At 26.0% G+C, this 26,005-nt stretch overlaps 1 protein-coding gene across 1 annotated transcript; it reads left to right on the top strand.

The window, feature by feature from the left end:
- The first annotated feature begins 3,308 nt into the window (after positions 1-3,308).
- Positions 3,309-25,075, top strand: LOC134837286 (neuroligin-1-like). The gene is made up of 8 exons (XM_063852655.1): positions 3,309-4,153; positions 5,746-5,922; positions 16,566-16,809; positions 18,418-18,562; positions 19,111-19,250; positions 19,464-19,897; positions 22,188-22,410; positions 24,559-25,075. The coding sequence occupies exons 1-8, from the start codon at positions 3,517-3,519 to the stop codon at positions 25,073-25,075; spliced, it is 2,517 nt and encodes an 838-aa protein (XP_063708725.1). The 5' UTR covers positions 3,309-3,516.
- Positions 25,076-26,005: the final 930 nt, after the last annotated feature.

Below are 26,005 nucleotides of genomic sequence, written 5' to 3'. Positions count from 1 at the left end.
AACTTTTTGAAAGCGCGTACGGCGCAAAAGAACGCATTAACATTCCCTTTTTATTACCACTAACAGAGTAGTGTTTGTACAATTTTTTTTGCTGTTCCATTTCCTTTGAATGAATGCTGACGACTGACTAAAACAGCAAGCAAGCGACTGGCATGCCAGCAACAACAAACAAAAATACACACACAATCAATTTTGTTTAGAGCTTTACTTAGAAAGGTTGTTCCAAATAAAATTCTTGATAGTTTTTTCAAAAAATTTTTTAATCATCCTCTTTTTTCCCCGAAATCAAAAAAATATTATTTCAAAATAAGATTTTTTATATCTTCAATTTTTTTTTTGTTTTCTATACATTTTATATAAATCTTATTAAAATTTAAATAAAGAAAAATAATAAAAAATTTTTGAATTTTTTTCGAAAAATTTTTAAATTTTGTTTTAAGCTTAAATAAATAAATTTTAAATTTTTACTTAAATAATTTTTTTTTTATCACAAATAAAATATTTTATTTTATTAAATTTTTATATATTTTTCCAAACTTTTAGAAAACAAAAATAAGGTAAAAAAATTAAAAATTTCTAAATAAAAAAAAATTAAATTTTTTTTTAAGTAATACTTTCAGCTTTTTGATTAAAAAATTAATATTATTGTAAAAATATAAAAATATAAATATAAAAATATAAAAAATATAAACAATTTACTAAAATTTATCAAAATAATTTAAAATTCAATAAAAATATTAAAAAAATGAATTAAAAATTAAATAAATTTTTTTTCAAATTTTTTTATCGATTTTAGCTATACAAAAATTTGAGAAAAAAATAGGAATTATTTTTTATATTAACTAGGTATATTATAAATCAAAATATATTTAAAAAATTTTTCTTTGAAAAATTTAGTAAAATCAGGTAATAATTTTTTTAATCTTTTAACTTTTTTTTATATTTTTGAATTTTTTTTGCTAAACTTATAAATTTTCCTGTAGAAATTCAAAATTGAGTAATTTTTGAAATTTTACTTGTAGCGGCCTCATAAGTTTTTTGATGCGCTGTTCTCTTTCGCCTCTGCTGTTGATGTTGTTAGACAAACACACTTCCATTATATGAATGAAAGATAATAAAATAAAAGATGAAAACCTTCCCCAGCAAATGATGGTTGAATGAAAAGGGGTAATACGAAAGTTCATTTAAACAAAAGGTTCGTACTATTGTGCTCGCATTAAACTGAAAGTGAAATTACTAAGCCTCGCCATTATATCGTGTGTGCGTTGAATGTTTCCCGCGCGTCTTGTACTTGTCGTCGTCGTCATCATCATCGACATTTGTCAGGAACAAAAAAAAACACGCTTTCAATTCGAAAACTGCCTTTTGTGCCATTTCTATAGAAGAAAAGCAGCTTTCATTCAGGAGAAGTGAAAAAAATCTTCCCTTTCTTTGTGCCACGAGTGAGTATTCTCCGACAAATCTCGCATTATTTAGTTAAGATTGCTCTTGAGAAATTTCTTTCTTCCGTCACACACGCGAACGTGTGATGTATTGTCAATTTGAATGGTATCTCGGCAAGTTCTTTACTTGCCTACCGCTTCAATTTAAATGATTTCACGAAAACATTTTATCGTTCTTTTGTGTAGCAATCAAATGAAGTATTTGTTAGTTAAATGTATACACGCTAAGGGCTAGGATTCTCCACATTATTCGTTTTTTTTTTGTTGTTCGCAGTGCATGTATGGCAAACACAAAAGGTACCTCCGAATGAGTGTCTCTCGTACGTGCGATGAGTTGCTACTCATTTGAATGGATCCTTTTCTCATCTCAATTCATCTTCTGCTTTCCTTTCGAAATATTGAGTGTGTTTAACGAATGTTTTGTGCGTACCGTTTATTCTTTCATTCATTCAGTGAAGCGCTTTTTTACCTTTCAGCTATTTTGTCAGACCCGGTCGACTGTTTTTAACATTTACGAGCTTGTTTTTTTAGCAAAAGCCTCTATTTGAAAAACTAAAAAAAAAAATAAAATAAAATAAAATTAATTTTTTTAGTTGTCATAAAATTTTTGATTTTAAAATTTAATTTAAATTAATTTAATTCAATTAATAAAAATTTTAATTAAATTTTATTTTTTTTTAAATTTAAAAATTTTAATTAAGGTAAAAATTTTAATTAATTAAATTAAAAATTATTATTTTTTTTTTGAATAAAAAAAAATATATTTTTTATTTTTTTAAGGTTAAATAAGACTCAAAATAACCTTAAATAATTTTTGAAACAGTTAAATTTAAATTTAAATTTTTTTAAAATTTTTATAAAAATTTTTTTATTATCAAAAAAAAAATTTAAAAAAATATTTTATTTTTAAAATTTATTAAATTAAATTTAATTTATTTATTTTAATTCATTTAATAATTTAATTTTTTATTAATTAATTTATTAATTATTAATTATTTAATTTTTTTTAAATATTTTTTATTTTTTTTTTTTTTTAAAAATGACATAAAATAATTTTTAAAAAATAAAAATATCAAGTTTCTGTCAAATTTTTTTAAATGTCAATTCAAAAAAAAATCCGTTAAAAAATTAATTTATTTTTTTATAAAATTTCCCCTAAAAACTCATGCTCGCTCACCTTTCGCAAGAGCCGAATACTCGTTTTTGCCGTGAATTTTCGTATCCTTTCTCCATTCCGGCTTCCATACACTACACACGCAACAAAACATCACTCATTTGTAACCCAACAATAGAGCGACGGCATGTATGGATGTTTGTTTTTCCAATAATGCGCATGTCTCTGCTCCGAGCCTCTTTAGTTAATTCTCACTTGCATTCATCGGTTGTTGTAGTCGTCGGTCGGGGAGTTTAGTAGCAACGGTGTTTGTCGTCGGCGACGGTTGTGCAACTAAAATTTTGTCCGTCAACGAATACAAAAAAAAATATTTAAAAAGGAATATTTCAAGCACATACCATACAAAGCAGAATTTCTATTGTGAGTGCGTGCGTTTCATTCATTCGCAGGATATCAAACAAAAATAACATATATAACCTTTCGTCGGAACGAATTGCTCCTGCCTGCCACAACAACAAACATTCGCATTATTTTTTATCATCATCATCCTTTTTTTCGCTCGGTCTTTCTTTTTGTGTTCGATAAACAATCTCGTCTTATTTTGATGAGTTTTTTTTTCTGAAATTATGTAAAAATAAAAATTTTGTGTCATTGAGCAGCAGCATCAATGTTATTGATAAAAATAAAACAAAATGAAATAAAATGCAAGAAAAATGAAAAATCACAGAAAGTGCACAAAAAGTGAAGTCGGTTGTTTTGTTTCGTTGTTTTGATTGGAATAGAAATAAAAAAAAAGAGGAGATAAATGAAATAAATAAATAAAGTGAAAAACAACCGAAAAACCGAAGAAGCAACGAGAAAAAAGTTTGTGAATAATTAAAAGTGCTCGAAACTTAACGGAAATAAAAATAAAATAAAAAAATACAAAAATGTGAAAAATATCTGAATAAAAAATAAAGAATGGGCACACAACAATTCTTCTCATCATCACCATTGTTCCGAGTCGTGGTCAAAAGTCAATTCAGCAGCTTTACGTTTAATTTCGGCAGTTTGTTGTACATTTTGGTGTTTGTCATCGAACTGAGTGAGCCTGCTGTGAAATACTCGTCACGTATTGTCGAAACGCGCAACGGACGTGTTCGTGGCATCATTGTCGATTTGGAGCGCAAGCGACTCGAAGCGGTCGAGGTTTTCCGTGGCATTCCGTATGGCGTGGTGCCGCAGCGTTTTCATGCCGCACGCGATCACGACGGCTGGAATGGCACACTTGTCGCGGACAAATTCGGCGCCGTGTGCCCCCAAATGTTTCCGCACATGCAAAACAAGACGGCGGCATTACTGCGAATGTCGTCGTTGCGTTACGACCACTTGAAACGACTGATACCCGATTTGCAGCACCAGGCGGAGGACTGCTTAAATTTAAATGTCTACGTACCGTCGAGAGGGAATTTGGGTTATGAGGCGCCGTACAGCGTACTCGTGTTCATTCATGGCGAAAGTTTCGAGTATGGCTCCGGCAATTTGTATAATGGAGAAATTTTAGCTAGTTATGGAAATATTATAGTAATTACACTCAACTATCGATTAGGAATATTAGGTAAATTAAAATAAATCGATGAATTTGAATTGCATGCCGAAAAATGTGGGAGGGCATTGGGGGCATTCAACGGAAAAAGGTAGCTCATGTTTACATTTCATGGCATTAATTTTGTATTAATTTGAATATTTTATTCAAGAATTTCTTTTAAAAATAAAATCACTTATTTGTTTTTACTGAACAAAATTAAAAAAAAAATCTTAATGATTAAAAATTTAAATTTTCATTAATAAAATTTGTTCTTAAAAAATAAATTAATTTAATTTCTGATTTTCGTAAAAATTTTAATAAATTAAATTTAAATTAATTTTTAAATAAATTTAATTTAAATTAAGTTTTAAATAAATTAACTAAATTTATTTTTTTTTAATCACATTTTTGTACTCCTCATGACCCTTTTGCAATTTCATACACTTTCAAAACAAAACTATGTCAAAGAAAATTTTTTTTCAGTTTCAATTTTTTTGCAGTTTTGAGTTATAAAATGATTAAAAATGATAAATTAAGCCCTCTGACAAATTTTTATCAATTTGGAGCAAGATTTGTCAAAAATGGCTTTGACACAGTTTTTGACACAGTTTTTGATTTAGTTTTGTTCTTGATTTGGTTTTCAAAACAAAACTATGTCAAAGAAAAATTTTTTTTTCAGTTTCAATTTTTTATGCAGTTTTAGTTTAATAAAATATGATTAAAAATGAATATAAATTAGAGCCCTCTGAAAATTTTTATCCATTTGGACAACCAATTTTACAATTTTTTCAAAAATGTGCTTTGACACATGTGAATTTTTGACAAAGTTTTTGATTTTTTTGAAAACTTACAAAAAATAAGAAAATTTTCAACAATATATGGCAATATATTGCAATAAATAAATTATTGGATGAAAATATTATGGACAGTAAATAATTGCCGAGAAAAATTATGGAAAATAAATAATTGTTGAGGAAAATAAATTATTGTCGAAGAAAAATATGTCGAAAATATTTTTCACAATAAATAAACAATAATATTGTTCCAATCCCTGCTTACAAATCAAAATGTGGTAAAAATCTTTAGACTTTTGAAAAAAAAATATACTTCTGTTCATAAGTTTCAAAAATCAAGAAATAAAATATTATTTTTTAAAAATTATAGTTTCTTACAAAAAATTTAAAACTTTTGATCTCATTTCTGACAAACTTTTATTTATTTTTATTTATTTAATTTTTTTGTCAAATATTTTTTTTTTAAATTTATTTTTCTAAATAAAATATTATTTAATTATATCCTCAAGACAAATTAAATAAAACATCAAAAAGTATTCATGAGCTACCCCTTTACGGATAAGTGTATGACGTAGCAACGTTTAAACTTTAATAAAGGGAAAACACTTTACCGGAAAACTGTCACGTCATCGTTGAATGGCTCGCTCTCCCATACCTCCATGGCGGTACACAAACGTTTTGTTTTTCATGCGGTTTCCTCATGGTTAACCTCTTTGATTATTTTTACCTTGTTGTTTTTTGTTTTTTTTTTCTATTTTCGGTAGAAACTTCAATATATATTTCCCGTCATTCCATTCCATTTGGACTTTTATCGTTATTTAATTTCAGGCTTCGGTGCATATCAAAGTGATACTAGTTTAGTTATAACCGATATTATAACTGCATTACGATGGATTCAAACGAACATAATCTCATTTGGGGGAAATCCAAGCGAAGTTACCTTAATGGGACACAGTCATGGTGCAGCATTAGTTAACTATTTGTTATTATCGAAATTCGGAAAAGGTAAGAACCGAAAGAGGAAGATAATCCCTTTCATCATCCTTTTTAAATATTTTCTCTTGTTATCGACCGTCCTCGTTTTTTTTTTCGTGCACACAGCAATTTCACATCATGAACAATAATCAACCATGACAAAATATAATTGCAGAGAACAAGAAAGTTAATTTTAATGTACGAGCGAGACGATTTGGCTTTGCCTTTGCGTGCATGCATGCGATCCAGTGACTCGAGCGAACGAACGTACTTTACTCGATTAACACCTAAGCATTAATTATGAAGCAATAAACCACATCATAGAGCTTCCTCCTCGACTTTATTTTATGTTTTTATGTGAAATGAAATGATGATGATGATAGAGTAACGACAAACAACGCACATGAATCCACAATGAATGTTATTTTAACGTCGGGACGGGAGAAATGCGAAGAATTGAAATCTGGTGCGTTGCGCTGCGAGGGATGTTTGTCTGCAACGAACATCGAACGAATGAATAGATATGATCTGATCTACATAAATGATTAAATTTTTCGCAATAGCTTTTTCATTTCACCTGCAAAGAGTCTTTGTCTGTGTGCGTCAGAAGACGAAACAAAGAGAGTTTATTTCATTATTATTATCAACGTGTGCTGCTGCTGGTACAACAGTGTGGTTTTCCTATTAAAAACCCGAAGCAGAGCAAGTGTGTGAATCAGTTAAATTATTCTTTGAATTTTCTTAAAATTTTCATACAAAGTGATAAATGGGGAGACATCTAACACAAAATGATACATAAAGTTCAACCAAGTTATTCAACTCGATTCTTTGTTTTAAAAGACTTGCGGATAAGAAATAAACTTTAAAAGGAAATTTCGGCAAATTTTTTTTCTCTCGTTGCACGTTTCGTGAAAAGAATCGTTAGAGCGTATTTAGATGAAAATTTTCTTTTATTTAAATTTATCCTTCTTCTTGTGTCAAAGGAATTAAATGATAATTATTTTAACTTATTAAATTATTATTTAAATGAATTTTGGAAAAAAATAATTTGAGGATTTTTATTTATGATATAAATTAATAAATTATTATAATTAAATAATAATGAGGGACTAAAGTTAATTATTTCCCCTTTTGTCGCTTGAAAATTTAATCATGGGAAAAGTAAAAATAATTTATTCTTAAACTTTTGACGTTGACAAATTATTTTTCAAATTAAGGTTTTAATTTCTATTTAAAATTTTTTAAAAATAAATTAAAATAAAATAAATATAAAAAATTAAATAAAAAATTTAATTGAATTATTTTTAAATTAAACCTCAAAATAAAAGAAAAATCTAAATAGAATTGTTCAAAATATTTTTTTATATCATTAAATTTTTTAAATAAATTTTTGACATGTTTATAACTTTTTTTCATCTAAATTTAACGAAAACGGAAATTCAGTAAAATTTTTTAATCTTTATTTATTTTATTTTAAATTTAACAAAGAAAAATAAATATTAAAAGTAAAAATATTTTTTATAAATAATTTTGTGAAAATTATAAAACTAAAAATTTTAAAAAATAATTTAATAATTAGCTAAATTTTAAATAAATTCGACTAAAATTTTATTTATTGATTTTTAAATAAATTTTTAATATTTTTTTAAATAATTTTTTTTTTTAATTTTTAATAATATTTTTTTTAAATTAATTTTTTAAATCAATTTTTAGTATTTTCTGACACCTGTTAACATCTTTTACGATAAAAAAAAAATTATCAAAATTTATTTGAACCGATTCAAAAATCACTTTTAATTTAAAATATTTTCTTTCAAAACGCCCTTTAACCAACACATTGACAATTTTCTCTATCTAAATTTAAACTTTGAAATACCTTGCACGTGCTCTTTTAAGTACACACACACACTTATTTCTGAAAATTCATTCATTTCATCTCAAGCATATTTTTTTTTAAAAGCACACATAAAAATGCCCGGAACTGTGGTGATATTTTTATTAAAAACTTTATATGTGTCTACAAACAAAAAAGTAGGTCATTTTCCAAGTGATATGTCTTCAATTGTTTACTTTCGAAAAATGCACAAAAAAACGAGAGAAGAGATCTTTCCCACACTTATCGGCTTGCACATACAACACATCCTGACATCATCGCACACTAAAAAATATTTATTTTTCGAAAAAGTTCAACCTTTCCAATGGTAGTGAAGAGCGACACAGACAAAGTGCCTTTAAACGAATTACATTTCAGTGCCAAAAAATTAATAAATTGATTTGGCTCTCATTTAAAATTGCTCGCTCTCGACTTTCTTGCAAAATGTTGTTCAATAGCAACAACGGAAATTTTTTTGAAGTACATCATCATCGCTTGTTATGTTCGCTGAAAATTTATTTTCTACCATATTTTCCTCCCATCATCATTTTTTTTTTATTTTTTTTCATTATTGGCACATTATAGACAGCACACACATATATATTTATGAACTTTGTGCCGTCATTTATTGACATCCGATTTTGTTGTACTTTTCGTATCGCAGATTGATGAGCCAAGCTTAATTTTATACCTCGCACGTTATTTATGCGAGGGAAGTTGTGACTTGTGTGTGGGTTTTTTGTTGCAGGCGCAGTTAATTATGTTATCAGTGTAATATTTCCCATTAATTAATTTCATAATAATAATTATTGTCATTATATTTCTATAGTTTGTTGATAAATATGACGGTGTTGTAACTAATATCGTAACATAATGACCAAAGTTTGTCCGTAATTAAATTTTTTTCCTCGTTTTCTTGAAATGTCATTTTTGGAGTTCATTAAAAAGGGTCCAATTTCGCCGGAAAGACGACAAAAACACAAAAGAGACTGTCCCAAGCCATTAAAAATGAATGATTATTCAGACGTGATGCAGAAAAATTGCTGAAAATGTGTCAACCTGACAGCGAGTAATCACGTTAAAATCTGCCTTGAATCACCAATGGCACCGATCAAGCATTTTTTCCATCAAATTACTTTATGTTGAATAAATAAATGAAAGCCTTACAACAACATCAACTTTATTGTTATTAAAATAAATAATGAAACAAAAATATGCATACAAACGGCAGCACACACAACAACAGCAACATATTTAACTTAACAAAATGCAAAATTTTTATAAATATGAGACGACGAGAAATTCATGAGCGTTCGTTCCTACATTCTATGAAGTTTCTCGAAAGCTTTTATGAAGTTTCGAAGCTTCTATGAAGTTTCTCGAACATTCTGTTTTCATAATATAAATAAAATATTAAAGAGATTAAATTATTTTTAATCCTACGAATGTGAATAAATAGGTAAATATTATAAAGTGCGATTACGGCACAAAAAAGGAGCGCGCACACAAAGAGATGCTAAATACATAAAATTATGTTAAGGAAGCATAAAGATGCTCCATTTAATATAAAAAGCACTCATCTTTTGCGTGGATCTTCGAGTGTAGTTGAGATAAATTGAATCTCAGAAAAAAAAATCGCTTAAAAAAACGAAAATATTATTACAAGACTTCATGTATGCACAAAAAAAAACATTCAAACAAGAAAAAAAATTTAAATCTGTTTTCTAATTTACCCGGGAGCTAAATATATTGCAATGCATTTACTGTTTTCCACGAACATGTGATTCAGAATTTGTGTTGCAAAGTAAAGAAAATCGTTCTTTTGTGCGCTTTAAATGTATTTGTAAAGCACTGGAATACAGTAGCAACTCGTCTTAATGGAAAAAGTAAATTGAATGGCATGAATGGGGACGACAGGTTCTTATTTTTTTCGTAAGAAGATAAATTGAGTGACAAACTTATTTTTATTTTTAATTCGTGGAAGTGAAGAATGCTTTTGTGCGAAAAGTTTTGTTAACAAATTTTGGAGAGAGAATTAAATTTTTGACGGGAAAATTTTCTTGGAAATTTAAAAAAAATGACAAAAATATTATTTGATGTTATGTTTAAGTTTTTTATAGGATTTTCTATGAAAATATGGGACTTAAGCTTCATTAGATGTTTTTTCATTTTTATACTATAAAAAATTTTTGTATAATATTTTTAAAATTTTTTTTAAATTTTATTCATATTATTTTCACTTTTTTTAATTTTTTTTTCTGTTTTATTAATTAAAATAAATTTAATTTTACATTTTTTGTACATTTAACTGTATTATTTTTATTAAAAATTCATTTTATTCTTTTTTAATATTTTTTAAATTAGTTTATTCAGATGTTAATATTTATTTATTTTTTTTTGTTTCAAGTTTTATAATTAATTTTTAATTTTTTTTTCCTTTAAATTGTTATTTAAATTTAATTTTGATTGTTTTTTCTATTTTTTGCTGAATTTCTTTAATTTATTTAATTTTTTTTTATTTTTTTGATTTAAAATTAAATTTAATTATTTTTTCCTCTATTGGATTTTATTTTTTGTTGCCGTTTTTTATAATAATTTAATTTTTTTTTCATTTTTATTTTAAATTTTATTTTAAATTAATTTACTTTGGAATTAATTGTTATTAATTTTTTTTCGGTTCAAGTTTTTTTGCTCATTTTTATTTTTTTCTTTTATCTTTATTTTTTTAAATTATTTATTTTGATATTATTGAAGCGCTTAATTTATATTATTAAATTTTAAAATATTTATTTTAAATTATTTTTTTTTATTTATTTTCATATAATTTTAAATTTCTTATAAATATATTTTAATTTTAAAATTTTTTGGTACAAAATATTTAATTTTCTTCAAATTCTTGAAAATAAGGAAGTTTTCGTGGAAGTAAAATTTAATCTGAAGAATTTTTCAAGTAGTTTTGCATTTCCACGAAATTTCCAGTTCAATAAATTACCCAAATTTTCAAAATTACTTTATCGATGCGCATCGAAGAACGTATTTACATGTAAAAAAACAAATACGAAAGAAAGTTTTCCATATGACTCAACTGACAACTACATTAAAATCAATCCAACTGATAACAAAGGCAAATATTTGGCGTTCATTAGAGCAAACTTTGTCGAAAACAGACAAAAATTCGGCACAATTTCTCTTCTCCCAAAAATATAAAATAAAAATTAAGTCCAGATTTCTTGATGATGATTCTAATGGTCGTATTAAGGTTTTAGTCATATTCTTTATACGATATGAGCATTTTATGACTTACCATAAATTATATTCGTTTCTCGGTAAATCCTTTGTAGAAATCATAAATCTTACTCAACAGTCCCGTGTGTGTGTGTGTCTGTTGAACTTGAATGCTAAACTTCCGAAAATTATATCGTTTTAGGCAAGTCCACTCCTCATGCAGTAGATATATATGGGATGATGTTGTGCAGCTTCCTGTTGTAGTTCACTTTATTTTAGAAGACTAGCTGGAATTATCTCTGCTCAAAAATTGCCAGAAACGTTCTCATCGCCGACAAACTACCTGCATTTTTGCCACGTTTGAGTGCTTTTTGCATCCATAAATCAATCAGAGCCGGATAGATAATGCCATCAAAGTTAAGCTACGGATTAGTTTATTGTCCATAAAAAATTTCGAGACTTGATCCCGTCGAATCGCAACCTTACTGTACTGCAAAATGCCCCAGTCCGCGCGTGTTTTTCCCATAAACACAAATAGACTATTATGCCAAACATGCTCTTGTCTTGTCTTCAGCTAAATTTTTTGCAGTTGGCGCTTTAGAATCGGGAAACGTTGTTATTATGCATGATAATAACGTACAAAACTTGAATAATTTAATTAAATTATGAAACGAAAGAAGGAAATTATGAAAGAAAATTATATGCACATTCATTTGGCTGATAAGTAAATGTGGGTTCTCCTTTATTAAAAGCGAGAAAGGAGCAAAAATAAAGTTTAGACTTTTGTTGAGGGAAAGAGAAAAAACATGGAACAAGTAAATAATAAAAAAAAGTACGAAAAGGAAGAAGTTCAGTAATGGAATGAAGTGAATCACATAAAGTGATTTGATCCGTCTTTGCTTGTTCTGCAAAAAAGTGTACGGCATCTTGTTATTTTCTGCAAAGTTATGCCTGCGAGTTTGTAAAACTAACAGGAAATGAATTGACTCCAGTTATTTGAATGCCGTTCTCGGTAAAAATGTCGATTGTAAGAGAAGAGTGAATGTGCATTTTTTGGTTTTATTTAATGGTATGGTTGGTGACACACAGAACAGTTCTTGTCAACTCGAGAATTTTGCATAAAATTTTCTTGAATATTTATTTGTTAGAATTTTATTTAGGTAAATTGAAAATATTCAAAATTTGTTTAAATTAAATTATTTAAATTTTTATTAGAATTTAGAATAAAATTTTATTTAATTATTTTTTATTAAAATTAATTAATATTTTTTATTTTATTTTTAAAATTTTTTTAATTATGTCTACTCTTTTCGATATTTTTTAAAATTTATTTTAACAGAAAACTTTCAAATTTTTATAAAATATAAAATTTTCTTTATTTATTTATATTTTTTATAAATTTTGATTCAAAATAATTTATTTTTAATGTTTAAATGACTTTTACTTTATTTTATTTTCATTTAACTAATTAGCTTTCATGATGTTTTTGTGTATAAGTTTATTTTTTCTTTATTGGAAAATATTTTTTTAATTGATTGGTAAATTATTCACACAATCTTAATTATTTTATTGTTTTTAAATTAAATAGATGAAATTGTTAAAATATAAATTTAATAAAAAATATTGATAAAAAAAAACTTATAAAATAAATAAATAAAATAAAATAATTAATTCACAATTAATTAAAATTGAAAATATTTAAACTTTCAATTTAAATTAGTGTTCGGCACATGCTGCATGTAAAAAAACCATGCATGCATGCAGCATATATGTCGACATGCATGCTGCATGCATGCAACATACTCACAAATTTCAATAGTCCAAATTTCAGTTTTTTAAAGAAAAAATTATTTTTTTTCACACTAAATTCAAAATGAATTAATAATTAAAAAAAGAATTGAATAAAATAATTTTCAAAATTGATGAAAAAAAATTAATAATTTTAAAAATATCATATCGTGATGTCGAATACCGATTTTCAAATTAAGACATATTTAAATTCTAAGTAATTTTTTACCATTATGTAGCTTAACCAATCTGAAAAATATCTATTTTCGTTAAACTATAGTTCCATTTTTTTTTTTCATTGAAACTTTTCCATTATTGATAGAAAAATATAGTCAAGCTCTTTTTAAAATCTTAAAACTTTTGTTCAAATATGAGAAAAATCTTAAAAAATTCAATTTGTCGTAATGTTTTTAAAAGCTATTTAACCCAAAACATTTGACTTTTATTGTATCGGTCTTTAATAGCTACTAAAAAAGTAAAAATATTTTATTTTTTTTTTCTTTAAAAAAAAATTTTTTTCATCAAAATAATTTTATTTTCATATTTTGGTGCATTCCATTCTAAAAAATACCGAAATCCCGGATTTTAAATTTACCTATAAAAGTACAGATCTTATTATCTTATCTTGATGTCCATCCGAAAATAAGAAACTTTTGCTAAGACAACATTTATTTTCGACTTATTTTAAAAATTTTTATCAATGGTTCAAAATTTTTTAAAAACGCAAAAATATCACATTTTTGGCTTTTCTGACCAAACTGTTCGTTTCCAACCATATGTTCCATGGCAAAAATTTATGTACTCGAGATGACAAACAATCCTGGTGAACAAAAATTTTATAATAATAAAGTTGAAATTTTGACCTTTTTTTCGCTACACGGATTTTGCGATAAAAATTTTTTAAAACTATCATAAAATTTTTAAAAATAAGGGTAAAAAAATTTCGCCAAAGCAAAAATTTCTTCTTTTTTGATGGACATCACGATAAACTATTCAGTTTTTCATTTCTATTACTGTTTTATGGAAATATCGATAAAAATCAAAACCGTGATTTTGGTATTTTTTAGAATGGAATGCACCTTTTACATGTCGACATGTAAATTTTAGGCTACATGCATGTCGACATATATGCTGCATGCATGCATGCCGACATGTATATAGGGAGAACACTAATTTAAATTGATTTCTAACATTTTTATTCATTTTTTTATTCAACAATAATACATTTTTCAGTGTTTTTAACGACTTTTATTTTTAATTAAATATTTTTGTATTTTATTTCAACTAAAGAAATTTTTTACTATGATATTTTTGACTATAAATTTAATTTTTATTTAGGCCGCTCCAAATGAAAATCAAAAATAAAGACCAAAATTTTTGAAATTAAAATGGGGGGGGGAAATAAAAGTATTTCAAACTTATTTTTCATACAAAATGACAGAATTTCAGCTATTTTTGATCGTTGATCAACATTTTTGTTGTTTTTTGATAATCTTCTTTGAAATTTTCAAATGAAAAATTGATTTTAGATCATTTAAAGTTTAAAATTAAAGTTTCATAAAAAACAACTGTCAAAAAAATTTGAAAAAAAAGTTCAGTAATTTTATCAAAAATATTTTTAGAGAAGAAAATTCAAGTTAAAATATGATTTTCAAAAATAATTGAAAAATTTTATAATTTTTTTTTTTTGAAAATGTCTTGAAAAATTATGAAAATACGCCAAAAAACGATAAATTTTGATGAAATTTTAAACTTTTTTTTTTATTTTGCCCCATTGGATTTTTGACTTTTAAGATGGGGCATCGGACTTTATTTTTGATTTACATTTGGAGCGGCCTTAATAAAAAATATTTTTTTAATTTTTTTAATTAATATTTTACTCTATTTTAATATTTTTTTTTTAAATTAATAGATAAAATTTTTAATTATAAAATTAATAAAAAAAAAAATAAAATAAAATTGTTATTTAAAATTAAATTAAAATAAATATGTAATTAATTTTTTAATAAATAATATTAAAAATTAATAAAAAATCAATTTCGAAAAAAAATAAATCAAAAAGTATCATAAAAAATCAAATTGAATTCCCAAGTTGAACCTACACGACAAAAAAAAATATGCCATAACATCCACTTTACTTCAATTACAAGTTAATATTATATTTCCCTCTTCATAGGAACTCCATATATACATTTCTGTCCCAGTTTCCACGAAGTCAACATTAGCTTGTAATAAAAAAAATTGCTTGTAAAATATGACCAGTCATCATCTCGTAACGAACGACCTTGATCTCCGTTTAAAGGACTCTCAATCAAAGAGTATTCGCGTTCAGTCGTTCGTGCACGAGAATGACCAAACAAAACTCAAGAACAGCCATAAGAGGTTTCGCATTCAATGGCATCTCTCTATCTTTCACAAAGACTGAACAAGAAAAAGTAAAATGAAATGAAAAACCGTGTAATCATCATTTTGTGCGGTGCACGGAGTAGATCGATCGTCTTTCATCAACGACGTTATCATCATCCAAAGTCTTTTAAGTTGTCTTTTTTTATTTTTTTTTTACAAATCATTTAAAAATCATCTCACGCATTCATTCAATCTTCTACTATTTACGGGAAAATTTTAATAAAGTAAAACGAGCAGAAAGAAAATAAAATGTGGAGAGGAAACAACATCAAAGACAGGTTGATTGATATTTTTATGGTATAAGAGATCATGAATGAATTTATTTTATACATTTTTTTATTTCATTCTCTCTCTCTCGCTCTCTATACCAAAATAATATACCGTAAGGTAGATAATGCTAAGAGAAATTTAAAAATTTTTTCTCTTGACGAAAATGAAAGTCAAAGCTTAACATTTTTTGTATTAGATTCTAATTTTTAAAAAATTTTGACTAACAATTTTTAAATTTTTTACTAATTTAATATTTTCATAAATTATTATAAATAAAATAAAATTTTTATATTTTTTTTTATAAATTTTTGTAAAATTTTAAAATAGTCATTTAAAATTATATTTTAAAAAATATAAAAAAATTGTAAAAAATAAGAAATTGTTTTCTCTTAACCTCAAAATTAGTTTTTTTTTAAATTTTTCAAAATTTGTCTGTTTAATTTTAATTTTAACGTTTTTTTTTTCTCTTAGAATTATTTACATTACGGTAATATTTGTAATGTAATTTATATTTTTATGGTTTTCTTTCTCTTTTTTTTTCTTGCCATGTCTATTCATAACTGAGTTGAATGTTCATATGAGCAATGAACGTCCTCCTGGGAAATACAATTGCCTGTTTGTTGTGCGGTGCTAGCTAGAGGCACATTTCTATCATATTTCGTGCAGCTCGATATCAAGTTGAATGATTGATTACGATTCACTTTAAAAAGTTTCTGCTTAATTGCTGAGGAATCCGAGGGAAAAAACTTTGTGCATATCATCAATAAATTTTTGCCTCGAAAAAAATTATTTTTATTTTTTTTCTGTAAAAGGCCCGAAATGAAAATCATAAAATAATAATAACAAAAATTATTATTATTATTCATTCAACAAGTTTATGTGCATGTGGCTCGTTTGGCTGACTGGCTGGCAAAGTTTAAAGTACAAAATGATTGCTTTTACAATATTGGTGTGCAAAAGTTTTCTGCAGCTTGTTGTCGTTTTCCATGAATTTTGCAAAACTTTTCGAATGGGATTAGTTTTTGGTCGGCTACCTCGATTTACTTTTGTGCAGTGTGCATACAAAACTAAAATATTCATAATTTTTCCCGTCTTTTGGTATCAATTGCAGGATTATTTAAACGAACAATTTTGGTTTCGGGCTCGTTGCTGAGTCCAAGTTCGCGAATAATTAGTCCGGATTTGGTGCGCGAGGAAATTTCACGACAGATGGCGTGTCATCTGGATGTCGAGAGCACCGCAGCGCGAGAAAATGCGAGCAGCAATGATCCAGCAAGTGCGCTAAGAGACATATCAAATTGCTTAGATCGAAAACCAATTGAAGCCTTATTGGGTATTAGACTTCCCTTTGTGCGGTAAGTGAGATAATTTCTTTTAATTTTTTCTCATAAATTATTTCGAAAGAGAAAAAAGAAACAAACAAACAGAAGGCGTTGATTATATGATAAAGTAATTAACAGAGAGAAAACGTTTTATTAAGTTAGCATAATGAAAATGGAGGAGAAGAAAGGAATAATTGCAATTTTTCGTCCGTTTGTCGTTTTAATTTTAAATAATTTATAAAAAGAAAAGTTTCTAAGTAGTATCGCATTCAGTCGGTGTTGGACATAATAAATTGAAGTAAATTGTTTCTCATTAAGCGAAACAATAACAAAAGGTATCCAACGTTGAAATCTTATACTTGTGTTTCAATGGATTCATTTATTCAAGTTAGTCAAAGAACATTTTATTAAAAAATTAAAATAAAAAAGAGAAAACTTTAGAAAATATAAAGAAAATATCACAAAAGTTTTATCTAAGATTTTTTTAAACAATTAATGCAGAAGAAAAAAAATAAATTTGAAAGTAACTTGAATTGACAGTTAAATTAAATATTTTAAAGTATTTGTCTTACTAATTGAATTTTTTTTTTAAATAATTTAAATTTTAATTAATTTATTTTTTAAAAAATAATTTAAATTTAATTTTATAAATTATTTTTTAAATTAAATTTTATTTCATTTATTTTTTTTTTAAATTAAATATTAAATGTAATTTTTATAAAATTATATTTTTTAAATTTAATTCTTGCAAATTAAATAAAATATTTTAAGAATATTTAAAGTTTTGATTTAAAAAAATAAAATATTTTATTAAAAATTTTAATAATTACTTTAATTAATAATTTATTTTTTTATCAATTATTTTTAATAATTTTTTTTATTTAATTTAATTTAATTTAAAAAAAATTAAAAATTTCTTTACTTCAAAAGGAAATGAGATTTTTTTTTCTAAAAATATAAAAAAATATTTAACTGTAAGAACGTCTTATAATTTTAGTTTCAAAATTCTTTTTTTTTTTCTTTTAATTTCTATTTTTATTTAATAATATTATTCTAACTATAGAAAAAATGGCGAAAAAAAATTAAACAAACAGTCAAATTTTTTATTTAAGATTCTCTAAACAAAAAAAAAAAAGGAATTTTTTACCCATGAACTTTGTAACCGCAAAATTAAATTAAAAAATATTTTTTTTTTGTGAATAATTAAATAAAAATCTTAAAACAAAATTTTCACTTTTACCGGAAATTGGTCTAAAATAATTATTCTAACCAAACCCTTCTACAAAAAGGCATCATCACTTTCATCTCCAAAAACACATAAAAACCCTCATCCTCTAACGACTCTCCATTAAGGATAAAAATTATAATTTTTAATTTGAATATTATGTTTGTTAGAAGACCACTTAACTGTTATTTCCATCTGTCCAGACAGGTAAAAAAATATGTTAACTTAAAAAACTCTCTCTCTACCACTTTTTCACAAAATGTTATGGTTGATGCTAAACACGTGTGCTCGCCATAAGCAGAAACTTTTTTTTTTGTTTTTTTTTTAAATAAATGTAAATTCAAAAAAGCTGAATAATTAAAATAATAATAAATTTAATAAAAAAATTCTTTTCTCTCATTCCATGGCTTTGACAGATTTCGTCCTGCCTGGGGACTGCATCCAGCGATCGATGCGGAGTATGTGATGGAACATGCAGGCGAAAACTTTATAACGTCAGAATTAATGTTAGGATTTGTAACATCAGAAAGCTACTTTGATTTTACAGAAAATGAGATTATGGTATGGCTTCGTTTGTTTCTTCAACATTTTATTTTATTTTTTTTTTAGCTTGACGTTAAGCATTTATTAGTGTTTCGTGGATGAAAGAACAAAAGTTTTCCATTTTATTATTGTTTGTGTGTGTGTGATGAGATGACGATGAGACGCTGTAACGCAACGATGGCTGAAAACAGAGAAGAAACGAGATAAGAGTGAAGAACATTTTAATGATAAAGGACGAGGGATTTTTTATTTTTATTATTTTTTTTTGTTCTTTTCCGAGAACTTGAGTATTTATTTTCGTTTTTATTTCTTAAAGTGTCTTTTTTTATAAATTTATTAGAAAAATTTCTTTTTATGAATATTAGATTTGATTTCGTAGCCGATCCGAAGTTTGTCAGAAAAATCAGTGAAATTCTAATCCTATTACGGCTGAACTCTCGTTGTCATCTCTCGTGTACGTGTGCGATAAATAGTCGAAAAAAATTGTTCGTTCATCCTCTTTTGCGAATTTTTTTCGTTGTTTCGTTCGGCAAACATGTCAAGTTTAATTAATTCTTCTCCCACAGTTCGGTTTAGAACAGAACGATGTGATAATAAAAACATTTGTACAGAACACATACGATTATCATCTCCGGGAGATTTACAGTGCCGTCAAAAATGAGTATACTAATTGGGAAAAGCCCGTGATACATCCATTCAACATAAGGTAATCCCAAGTTCTTTTTTCGCAATTAATGACATTTTTAGCATTTTTTTATCATTTCAATCTAATAAAACGCCCGACTAACAAAAAAAAACGTTTAATGTATCTCTTTTCATGTTCATTGTGTCACTCGTCCGGATGCTGCGAAACGACAAACAATAAAAAAAACACACACACACACAAATAAAATGAATAAATAACACAAACGCCACGCAGGGATTCAACGATGGAAGCCTTAAGCGACGGACATACTGTCTCCCAATTAATCAAAATCGCCTATTTGCATGCGAAGCGAGGTGCAAAAACGTACGTTTACCACTTTGCACACATGCCAACGCGCAAAGAGGGCGATCCGCATACGCAATCACGTGCCGGCAGCAGCATCCACTTGGAGGACATTGCCTACATTTTCGGGTATCCGCTCGCCACGAAGCACAGCGATTCGTCGCACGGCTACAACAAGCAAGATGTCAGTGTGTCCGAAGCAATTATCACTTATTATGCTAATTTCTGTAAAACGGGAGATCCGAATAACGCTGGCAAGGCAACAGCAACTAGCAATAACAATAACAAGGAACATGCTGTTCAAAAGTCTCGTAATTTACTGTGGCAACCATATGATACCGTAACACAACAATACTTAAGTTTCGGTAAGTAAGTGTGTGTGTCGCCTCGTTCATGTGTGGATTTTTCATAAAAGCGAACATGTTTGGGATTTGGGGATTTCAATACGAGAGCATCTCGCAGTTATGATGCGACGCTCGACACAAACGACGACGGCGGCTGAAAAAAATATAAATAAATGTAAAGTTTACCTTTTTTATGCCAGCCACAATTTTTCTATTAAAAATATGAAAATGAGGAGATGATGCTGCTGACAGATTCTCCCAAACGTAGCTAAAAAAAAACTCGTTCGTTGCGTCTTTTTAAAGCGAAATTGTTTTAGGACTCCTAAAAGACCGTTAAAGGGAAAATTTTTGACAATAATGGGTTAAGATGCGGTTGAAAAATGTTTCCCAAAAGAGATTGTCAGGAAAATGTTCTTGAAGGTTTTAATGGAGACGCCTTTTACCTTAATTAATTTGTTTTTTGGCAAGTAATTCATTTTCAAAGTTGTCAGAATTTTGTTAATCTTTATTTAATTATCGGATTAAATTTTGTTTTAAAGAAGAATTTGTACCACGTAAAATTATTTGGATGTGAGAAATTTTTGAAAGTTTTAGTAAAATATTTATTTTTGGATAATTTTTAAAAGCAATATTTGGATATATGAGTTAATTTAACATGAAAAATTCAATAAAGTCCTAAAGTTGCTCTTATTCTCTTCAATTCTTTAATTTTTCAATTTTTAATTTGAAAAATTTAAAATTTTTTATCAATTTTTAATAGAATTCAAGTAAAAAATTATAATTTTCATTTATTTTTAATATTTTCAATTAAAAAGAACAAAATTGTATGAAATAAAAAATAAGATTTTTTCGAGAAAATTATTTAAAAAAAGAAATTTGACAATTTAAAGAAATTTTACATGATTTTTAATAAATTTTCAAATTTTTTAAATAATTCATTAAAATTTTATGTTTTAAATGAATTTTTTTAAATTTATTTAATCAAAAAAAGTTTTCTACAAAAGTTGCAAACTTTTTCATGCTCTTTTAATGCACAGAAGAAATTTTTTTGATATCACCTGTCGTTTTGGAAATTAATGTATAAATAAGATATCATTTAATTTTTTTTTTTCTAAATGGAAAATCAAGTATAATGTTTATGAATCCAAATTTTTTTTTTCATATGATTTTGTTTGTTTTTTCAAGAAAAATTAAGAGTAAATGTTCTAAAAAGCAACAAAATTTAAAAAATCTAAAAAAAATTACAAATTTTGATATTAATTAATTAAATATTAGTTTTATTATTAAAAAAAATATTTTAAATAAAAAAATAATTAATTATTAGAAATAGAAAAATTAAAAAAAAAAATGTATTAAAAAATAAAATTATTTTTTTTATTTTCTTTTTTTTAATAATTTTGAGAAAAATTATTATTTTTCATTTAAATTTTAATTTCAATTTTTTTATTATTTGTTTTAATTGACAAAATAAAACAAAAATTTTAAATTACCTAAAAAATCTTTAAAAATTTATTTTTATCCAAAAATTTTCTCAATACTTTTAATTGCTTTAAAATTTTAAATAACCTTAAAAATCTTTAATTCCACGAACTTAAAATCCGACGAAAAAAAATATTTATTTTAATTAAATTATGCAATGAACTTTTCATCTCAAATTCACAAGAGACAGATAAAAGGAAAAAATCAAGAATTTCGCTAAAAACTTAAAGTCATTGAAAGAGAAACAATTAATGTCTTTAAAAACAGACAAAATATGAGATGTCGCACCAAAATAATGGAACGAGAATTAAATTTACACGCGAGAATGAGTGCTGCCAAGTGTGTAGCGTTGAAAAGACGCTAATTTCATTAATCTCCGCACTTCGTGTCTTGCCTTTCCTAATTATTCTAATACATTTATTTTTATGATCCTATTGACTTAATTGCACGCTCACCAACCTAACTGGCATTGTCATGCGTCAATAAACACGCCTCACGTCGCTGCCCATTGAAACGGATGGAAACGGAAAAAAACACACGTTCAACAAAAAACAACGCACAGCTGCTAAAAGTAAAATGAAAAGCCATTACCGAGGACATAAGATGGCACTATGGCTGCATCTAATACCACAATTACATATGCCTAATGAGGTAGACTTCTCCAACCACCATCATCAATTTAATGAGACGGATCTTTATAATGTTTATGGTAAATGGCTTTATTACTGCTGATGTTCGTTTTTTTTTAATGCGCATCTTTTGCCTCCATAACTCACGAAGAAAATGAATTAATGTGATCCTTGTACGGTTTTTTTTATGGGTCTCGTTTTAGGTATTTTTACAGGTGTTGTTCGGAAAAATGTCTATCATTACGGCAGCAGTAATAATCTTAATGGGCGTCGAAAGCCTGGCGTTAATTTGGCATCGCACAAAGCCACCATCGAGATGGTCGAGTGTGTCGAGGAAGTAGATGAGCCGGAACCGAATGTACGCGAACTGGCAAAAGACGATGATGAGACTTTAATTTTGCAAAAACTCGCTGACCGACATTACGGGTGAGTGAATTGCCTCTGTTTCTGGATTTTTTATTTTTTTTCCGCAGCTGACTGATAATTTATTCATGCTGGATACATTTTCGCACCGAAAACTAAATGAATTCGCGTCTAATGTTTAATTCAACAGAAATTTGTCTGTTTTTCTTGCGTGTGTGCTAAACTCACATCTTCTTAATTACGCTTTTGAATTACATTTTGAACCGACTTCCAAACCGAGTGATAACCACCGAAATGTTTCTTCGTGTAATTTAACGTCAAAATGTACCGCAAAAAGCGGGAATGCGAAGTTGATTGAAGTTCGTTCATTAGCGACGCGGAAAATCGGAAAACGATAATAGGCACTCAGACATAATTTCGAAATTGATTCAATTTAGCCTAATTTGAGAGGTAAGGATCATTTGAATGTGTGCAGTGAGTTTATTCGATTGTGTTTTGTGTTCATATGTGTATCAAAACGATTTTAATTAGCGATGGTAACATTTTAGAATTTTTTATGAAGCTATTAATTTTGTAGGGCGTTTTACAATAATGTGAGATAAAAAGGTTGTGAATATGGAATTTAACATAAAATATTATAATTAATTAAAAATTGTCATTAAAATTTTATTTTGAGTGAAAATTTTATTTTTTTACAATTCCTTATAATTTAAATTTATAAAAAATTAAATATTTCTTCAAAAAAATAAAATATTATTTAATTTTGTTTTTATTTTTTTAAAATTTATTTTGAAATATTTTTCAATTTAATTTAAAAATTATTTCAACATATAACTCAATTCATCATCTGAATATTTTAAAATATTTCAACAAAAAAATTAAATTAAATTTTAAAAAATTGTTTGAAAAAAAAATATTTAAAAGATTTTTTCTACAAAAAAAAATAATTAATTAATTTTTTTTAATTTTATTATTTAATTTTTAAAAATTAAGAAAAAAATTGAAATATTTCTACAAAAAAATTTTAATTTAATTTATAAAAATTGCTTCAAAAAAATTTTGATATTTTTTAAAAATTTAAATATTTATTTTAATTTTTTTTTAAACAATAAAAATGAAGATTTATAGTTAAATTATTAAATATTAAAATAAAAAATAAAATAAATTAAAAAAAAATATAAATATTCATAAATATACAAAAAAAAATATCAAAAAAAAAAAAATAATAAAAAAAATATTTAATAATAAAAAAATATTTTCCGTAAATTTATTAAATCAATCATATCAAATAAATTATTCGAAAAATATAAATTTCAATAACCCAAAGGAATAAAATTCGAAAGGTTAAATCTCTTCACTCAAACAAATAAAAAAAAAACATTTTTCACCGAATTTTCAACAGTCCATTGGATAATTGGTCATTGACGGGAATTTTAAATTGCAACCATTTAATTATTTATTTATTTTCCGATAAAAATGTCTGTCCTGTTTCAGCATCATAAACTTTTGTGCAAAGAAAAGTTATACAAAGTAACCTTTTGGGATTTGGGGTTAAACTTGGAGCAAACTACGTCAAGTTCAAGCTCTTTTCATTCGTTCAGTAACTTTTGTAGAGTAAAGTTTATTGTATAAAGTTAATTACTGTGACTAACAAACAAAAAGAAACAATTTTGCATACAAACTCTGATTCATCTCTTTTTTTTTCTTTGAAATCGACAAACTTTTTAATGCAGTTTTGATGCCAAAATAAATTATTATCCAGAAAGTTGCGGATTTTGTTGATGAAGTTGAAGAAAAAATGAAGAAAGTGCATTAAAATGCAATCTCATAACTGATTTTGATTAAATACTCTTTTTATATTTTTGCGAAAGTGTATCAAATTTTATTCATTACGATGATTATTATTTTTCATTTTCATGAAAATTGGATCATTCAACTAGAATGCAAATTTTTCATATTTATTTATTCATAAGTTTTTCTTCTTTTTCGCAAATTCATAAAACAACGATTCATAGAAAGCATGAAAAATAAAAAAAAATAAAATCGGTCAGCTGCTGTGAAAAATTCCTATAATTCTCTTCTCTGTTTTCATTTTTCACGATTAAACCAGAAAATTTTAACTAAGTTAATTTTATTTTATATTTTGAAACATTATTCCGGCCCCAACCTCGAACAACAACAACAACAATTCCAAACAAAAAAATGCTACAGTTACGCAGCTGGCATAACAATGAGCGTCGGATGCCTTTTACTTTTGCTGAATATGCTGATATTTGCTGCAATTTATTACCAAAAGCAAGTGTCTTCCAAGCGTCGTCGCAATTATCCTCATCATTATACGCATTCATCGCCGCCCGACATTACACAATCCACCACTGACATACCCAGTTATTATATTTCTGCCGATTGTGATAGTTTAGATATAACAAATAGCATAATGAATAATGATAGGGGCGGCATAGTGCAAAAAATGTCCGCGCCATTATCGGTGGCATCGTCATCTTCGACAGCGACAGCAGCAGCGGGCACGATAATGAGACAACAACAACAGGCGGCGCAACAACCGGAGAAACAAATTAATGAAGAACGATTCGAGGAAAAGGAAATGCCAACACGAAATCCGCCAATTGGTATTCTTATGAAGCACAGTAGCGACTCCGAGAGTTCAGTCAAAGGGAACAAACCGAAAAAGCGGGTACAAATACAAACAGATGTTTCCATTGTTTAGTAGAAATAATAAGAGAGAAAAAAAACAAATTCTTATAATTCTGACTTGAATATTAAAAGTTTATCATTATAAAAGCAAAAAAGAAATTGAGAAAGTAAAAAAAAAACAGGTAACTTACCTACTTAGTTGTGTAAAGAGTCTTTTAGACATTATTTGTGAGTGATTTCTTCTGTTTTTTCGTTTGGAACGATGAAACGTTGTCGACTAATGTACTTGAGCTAGATAGTGAAATGTTTAACGTTTATCTACGATTTAAGGAAAGAATTTACCAAATCAGATTTTTTTATTTAAATTTAGCATTTTTTATATATTTAATATTTTTTTTAATTAAATTTTTATTTTATTTTAATTTAAAATTAATTTTATTTTATTATTTATTTATTTTAATTATTTTTTATTATTTTTGGATTTATAAAATTTATATTTATTAATTTGATATTAAATTATAAAATTATTTTAATAAAAAAATATTTTTTTAAAATTAATTTAAGATAATTAAATTAAATTAATAAATTTAAGATTGAAATAATATTTTTTAAAATTGAATTTTTTATTAGCTAATTAATAATAAATTTTAATTAATAAAAAAAATTAAATTTAGATATTTCATATTTTTTAATTAGCTTATTTCTTTAATTAATAATTAATTAATTTAATCTTTAATAAAAAAAAATAATAATTAAAAAAAAATATTAAAATTAATCATTAAGACATTTTCTTATTTTTTCAATTTTTTATTTGAAAGTAAACATGTAAAAACCGCCGATAAAACGATCTTTTCTGCAGATTTGGAAAATTCTTTCCTCGAATCGTTCAGTAGAAGACAAAAAAAAAATTAAAAGAACAACTATTTAAGTGATATATTTATAAAGTTGATAAAATAAAATGAGAAAACAACGTAGACGAGTAGGTAATAAAAATAAATTTGTA

Source organism: Culicoides brevitarsis, chromosome 1, assembly GCF_036172545.1.
Source record: "Culicoides brevitarsis isolate CSIRO-B50_1 chromosome 1, AGI_CSIRO_Cbre_v1, whole genome shotgun sequence".
Lineage (NCBI taxonomy): Eukaryota > Metazoa > Arthropoda > Insecta > Diptera > Ceratopogonidae > Culicoides > Culicoides brevitarsis.
Note: the sequence above shows the minus strand (reverse complement) of the source record. Positions and strands in the feature narration are given on the sequence as shown.